Below are 4,715 nucleotides of genomic sequence, written 5' to 3' on the forward strand. Positions count from 1 at the left end.
TCTTGTGGAAAATCCTTCGCTTGTGCTATGAATATGTGGCAGAATGGATATTCTGGATTGACTCCATAAGGCTTAAGAATGAATCCTCCATGTTGTCAAAAAACTTGGAGCTCATAATAAGTTCTTCTTTCCATTAAAATTGATGGATCAAAGGCATCCGTGAGGTTGAACAATTTCGGTGGATGATCCGTTGGTTTCAATGAACTTGTTCGTGGTACATTTGAAAATGTGAAGATGTGGATGATTAACTTTTGCTTTGACATCATTTTTGTTGGGGAAAATCTCTTTGAGAATTCTTCCGGTCGAGACAGAAAATCTGCGAGAATATTATCGTTTTCTTTCAGGTGCTTGACTTGAAACTTGTATGGAGAGAACAATTTAGCCCATTTGAGAATATGAGGATTTGGAATAATTTTTGCATTTATCTAGATCATCCTTGGGAAGGCCTTCATATCCATCTCTATCAGAAATTCTGTATGAATCAGGAAAAAATTAAATTTCTTGATTCCATACTTCACTACAAGGATTTCCTTGAAAGTGGAGGGATAATGTTGCTCGACATCTTTGAAATTCCCGCTGGCATATCCGCATATTTTCCTCTGGCCATCTTTTTCTCAAATAGAATGGCACTTCAATATTCATTCTTGGCATCAGTTTGCAGTATCTTCTTGCCTTCTGAAGGGATGTAGAGGGACTTGACATTTTTAGATATCTCTTTTATTTCTCTAACTGCTTCATCTTGTTTCTTTCCCCATGATGGTGTATTTTTCTTGAGCATCTCTGTGAGCGGAGAAATGTACGTAGAGGTATTTGGGATGAAATCTCTTACATAATTGACTACACCCAAGAACTGTTGGATATGCTTTATTGTAAGGCTGGTATCTAAAAATTTGAGTAGTTCCGGGCATATATGTGGTCCTGGACTGTATGCACCTTGGACAAAATGCATTCCGAGAAAATCAATCTCCTTTTGAGCAAAAACCATCTTTTTTGCTGAAAGCATGATCCCATACTGTGTTACCAATGCCTCAAATTGACGAAGCAAGTTGACATGTTCCTCTAATGTATCACTAAATAACAGGATGTCATCAATGTAAATTAAAGAGGTACGGAGAATGGGCTGGAATATTTTTATCATGGCTTTTTGGAACAAGGAGGGTGCGATTTTAATCCGAAGGGCATGACTTTCAATTGGAAGTGATGATCGGGGATGTAAAATCCCGTCTTGGCTCTTTCTTCGGGGTGAACTCCCAATTGCCAAAATCCAGATTTAAGATCAAACTTGGAAAAATATTTAGCCTTGGCTAAGTGGGAGAAAAGAGTGAGTTTATTTGGGATAGGGAATTTATCATCTTGGAGGAAATGGTTAAGTGGCTGGTAGTTAATGACTAACCTGATTTTCCTCTTGTTTGCTCAGCTCTTTTGTTGACATAAATTCTTCGCATGCCCATTGTGAATCTGATGGCTCTATTAGATCAAATTACAAGAGTTCTTCGCATATTTTCTTTGCAAGCTGAAGATGATCTGGATTTATGCCTAAATGACTTGCCTTTGTTGGATTGATGTTTTTATTCTTCTTGAAAGGGAGCTTGATAAAAAAAATTCTTCGTTCATCCATAACGGGCTTTTCCCTTTCTTCATTAAATCTTTGTGGGATTCAGCACATGAATGTTCTATGAGATTTTGTTGAATCTCTTTGTTTTGTTCGTCGATGGTGATTTGGAATAGCCTTGGAATTTCATAATAAGGTTGGAACTGCTTCTTAGGGTTATCCAGTTAGCCTTGATCTGGAGTTGATCTTTTAGTTGTCTGAAAATGTGGAATCCATTTGATGTAGTGTTGAAATCCTTAAAGTACGGAACCCATTGATCTTCCAGGAGAACAACAGGATTCATGAGTAAACAAGCATCTCCAGTATCAATGAAAGCAGTGACTTGAGTTGGTTTATCCCGTTTGGATGAATAAACCTTGAGCTCCACTTGAGGGATGACTATGATAGCATTGATCTCTTCCTGGGCTTTAGCGGCTGGTTCGGAAATTTGATAGTGGTCATCACCATGATCTTCATATATATCAAGAGAGAATAAGGTTTCTTCAGTGGGTTCATCGTCCATAGAGAACATAGACTCGAGGTCGTCTTCTTTTTCGAGATGTATGCTAATGTAATCTTCAATTTCTTGCAAGAGCTTGACAGATTTCCTCGATTGGGGACAAGTTTTTGCAAAATGTCCAATCTTGTGAAAAATAAAGCATCTGTTATTTTTGTGAAAATTTCCTGGTCTCCTTCGTCGAAAATATTTTTTGCGCCTCCTGGACCTTGATTTCTCATCTGGAATCCTTTGCCATCTGAACCTCCTGAATCCTCTCCGTCGCCTAGATGTGTGGCAGGAACATCCTGATCCGGTATGCAGATCAGATTTGCGGCAAGCTTTGTCAAGCGCTGGATTGTGTTGGATAATTTGTATTAGGGCAGAGCATTTCGTACAAATGTCATCCAATGCAACGAAAATAGCTTGCCTTATGTAGCCAACTTGAGGGATGGTTATGGGACTGAAACTTTTCTTCAATTATGGTCATGGTTCGACTTGCCAACAACTTAGGAAGGGAAGAGACAAAGGCTTGCTTCAGATTGATGTCTCCACCGACCTCGAAGTATATCTCTGCCACTTTCTGATAATGCTTGTCAATGTCATTTCTGTCGAATGACACATACTTCATCTCGAAGAGTTATCTTCGTATCTTTTCTTGGCCAGTATCTCCACAGAAAACCTCATGTAAGATTCTGATGTTGAAGGCAAAGTCATGGGAAGTAAGAAAAGTGTTTTTATCTTGAATTCCAAGTGAGTTCCACCAATCTCTGAGAATTCCTTAGAACCGTGAAGTGAGTTCTGACAAGATGATATAAATTTTTCGTTCCACCAAATTTTTGGTCACCATCCAAGTATAGAAGTCTTGGATCCTTTGAGGCCATTTTGAAACCTTGACATCATCTAACTGAAAGTGTGGAAACCAGTTCCAACTGGTTTTGACGCCGTGGGCTCATATCTTCTTTCTGGGATTGGTTCATCTATCATGCCTTCTTGTTCCTCATCTACTTCAGATTTTTCTGGATCTCTTGGCTGGTTTACAAATATTGGGGGATCGTCATCTTTGAAGGAGTTTGTTGTGGATTCCTTGCTTGATTGAGAGCTATCTTCCATCGCTTCATCGTCTGATGAATTTAGAGATTCCGACCATGTGGTATCGCCTTCTAACAAGTTTCTTGGTTGGGAGACATAGAGGTCTGGAGCCTTCTGATCATAAATCATCAAATTTTCGGGGTTGGACCCTTTTGATCTTTTACCATGATCTCGCCTTTTCTTGGTTTGTTTTTGCGCTGCAAGAGCATCTTTCCTTTCCCAATCCATTATTGCAATATCAAAATCATTTTCTTCTTTTAAGGGTTGGGTGAAAGAAATAGGACTTTGTGAGGCTGTTGGAAAAGTAGAAAATGTGTAGTCCAATTTAGGTGGGGAATAAGCTTGTGGTGACAAAGGGAAGAAGGTAGGTTTTAAGGGGAAAACTGGGGTCTTTTGTGACTCAAAGTGGTCATTTCTCAAAAGATGAATTGGTTCTTTGATGGAAGTTGTCTCCTTTTGTTGTTGTTGGAAGAATCGGAAAAGTGAAGTTCCTTAGGACAAATCTCATATTGTAAATTTGCCAACCTTAGTTCCAAGACTTTGATTAGTCCTACATGGTGAGACGATGTCTGCTCCACCTTTTTCTTAATTGTTTCCACGTTTCTCATTATTTTGTTTTGTGTATGGGCCACGTTCTTTAGTTGTTCAACACTTTGTTTTGGTAGATTGAATTTTCTAATAACCAGTTCATTGTTGCTTCGATGTCACTTGTTGGGGGTTTTTCTCCAGTAGGTAGCACTATGTTTTTCTTGGGAATTTTTGGAGCATGGCTTATACCCTCTTTTTCAAAAGGATGAAGTGAAGGAAAATCTTGGGTATGACCGGAGCTTGAAGGACTTAGCATGAATATCTGTGGTTGTGTGGGATTTGTGGTTTTTTGAGTTGGTGAAGTTTTAGGTTCAGTTGGCTTTTTGGATTCTGGGGTATGAGCTGATGGTAGTTTGGATTTGGGTATGGTTTCACTATATTCTCAGCTTGGAGTGAATTTTTCTGGTAGTTTTGGCCAATCTTGGGGTTTGTAACTGACAAGAAATTCATATTTACCTGGACAGCTTAATGAGCCAATTGAAGGGTCTTTACTTTCATATTTTGCTCGAAATTGCTTTTCCTTGGTGTTCCCTTTCTTCTTGGATTTTGGTTTGGTCTCGTTGAGGCCAAATCTTTCCCAATGACGCAGGTGGTGTTCATCATATTCTCCAATTGGATCTTCCAAATAGTCTTGGTTGCCGCATCCAAGATCCCATGGACAGTGTCCCATGAAGGGGCACTTGAACCACCAAAATTGTTTACCATGTTTGTCAAAGTGTTGGCACCAGTCATGTTCTTCCATGATGCTTTGTATATTCCAGAAGAACTCTCCATCAAGTTCGGGGTATGTATGTATTATATCTTTGGGTTGAATCATTAGGCAAGAGAAGATGGTTTTATTGCTTTTGAGATGGGAATGGTCAAAGTTTATGGAAACGGTTTTGTCATTTCTTTTGGTAAAAATTGGCTCATCACATTGCAGAGATTCCTCTGGTTCCCTTAACTTTT

The 4,715-nt window shown here is 39.1% G+C and overlaps 1 protein-coding gene across 1 annotated transcript; it reads right to left on the reverse strand.

The window, feature by feature from the left end:
* Nucleotides 1-631: 631 nt before the first annotated feature.
* Nucleotides 632-2,718, reverse strand: LOC109217322. Its single transcript, XM_019381564.1, has 3 exons — nucleotides 2,532-2,718; nucleotides 1,858-2,440; nucleotides 632-1,070 (listed from the first exon to the last, which is right to left on the reverse strand). Exons 1-3 carry the CDS (start codon nucleotides 2,716-2,718, stop codon nucleotides 632-634), a joined length of 1,209 nt encoding a protein of 402 aa, XP_019237109.1.
* Between the last annotated feature and the right edge of the window lie 1,997 nt (nucleotides 2,719-4,715).

The sequence above is a fragment of the Nicotiana attenuata genome, unplaced genomic scaffold (genome assembly GCF_001879085.1).
Source record: "Nicotiana attenuata strain UT unplaced genomic scaffold, NIATTr2, whole genome shotgun sequence".
In the NCBI taxonomy this organism is placed as follows: domain Eukaryota; kingdom Viridiplantae; phylum Streptophyta; class Magnoliopsida; order Solanales; family Solanaceae; genus Nicotiana; species Nicotiana attenuata.

Coding starts and splice junctions, on each gene's coding strand:
- LOC109217322 (XM_019381564.1), bottom strand. CDS start 2,718: ATGAAGTATGTGTCATTCGACAGAAATGACATTGACAAGCATTATCAG. Junction 2,441..2,531: donor GTCCCATAACCATCCCTCAA/GTTGGCTACATA, acceptor AACACAATCCAG/CGCTTGACAAAGCTTGCCGC. Junction 1,071..1,857: donor CTGGAAGATCAATGGGTTCC/GTACTTTAAGGA, acceptor CCTGTTATTTAG/TGATACATTAGAGGAACATG.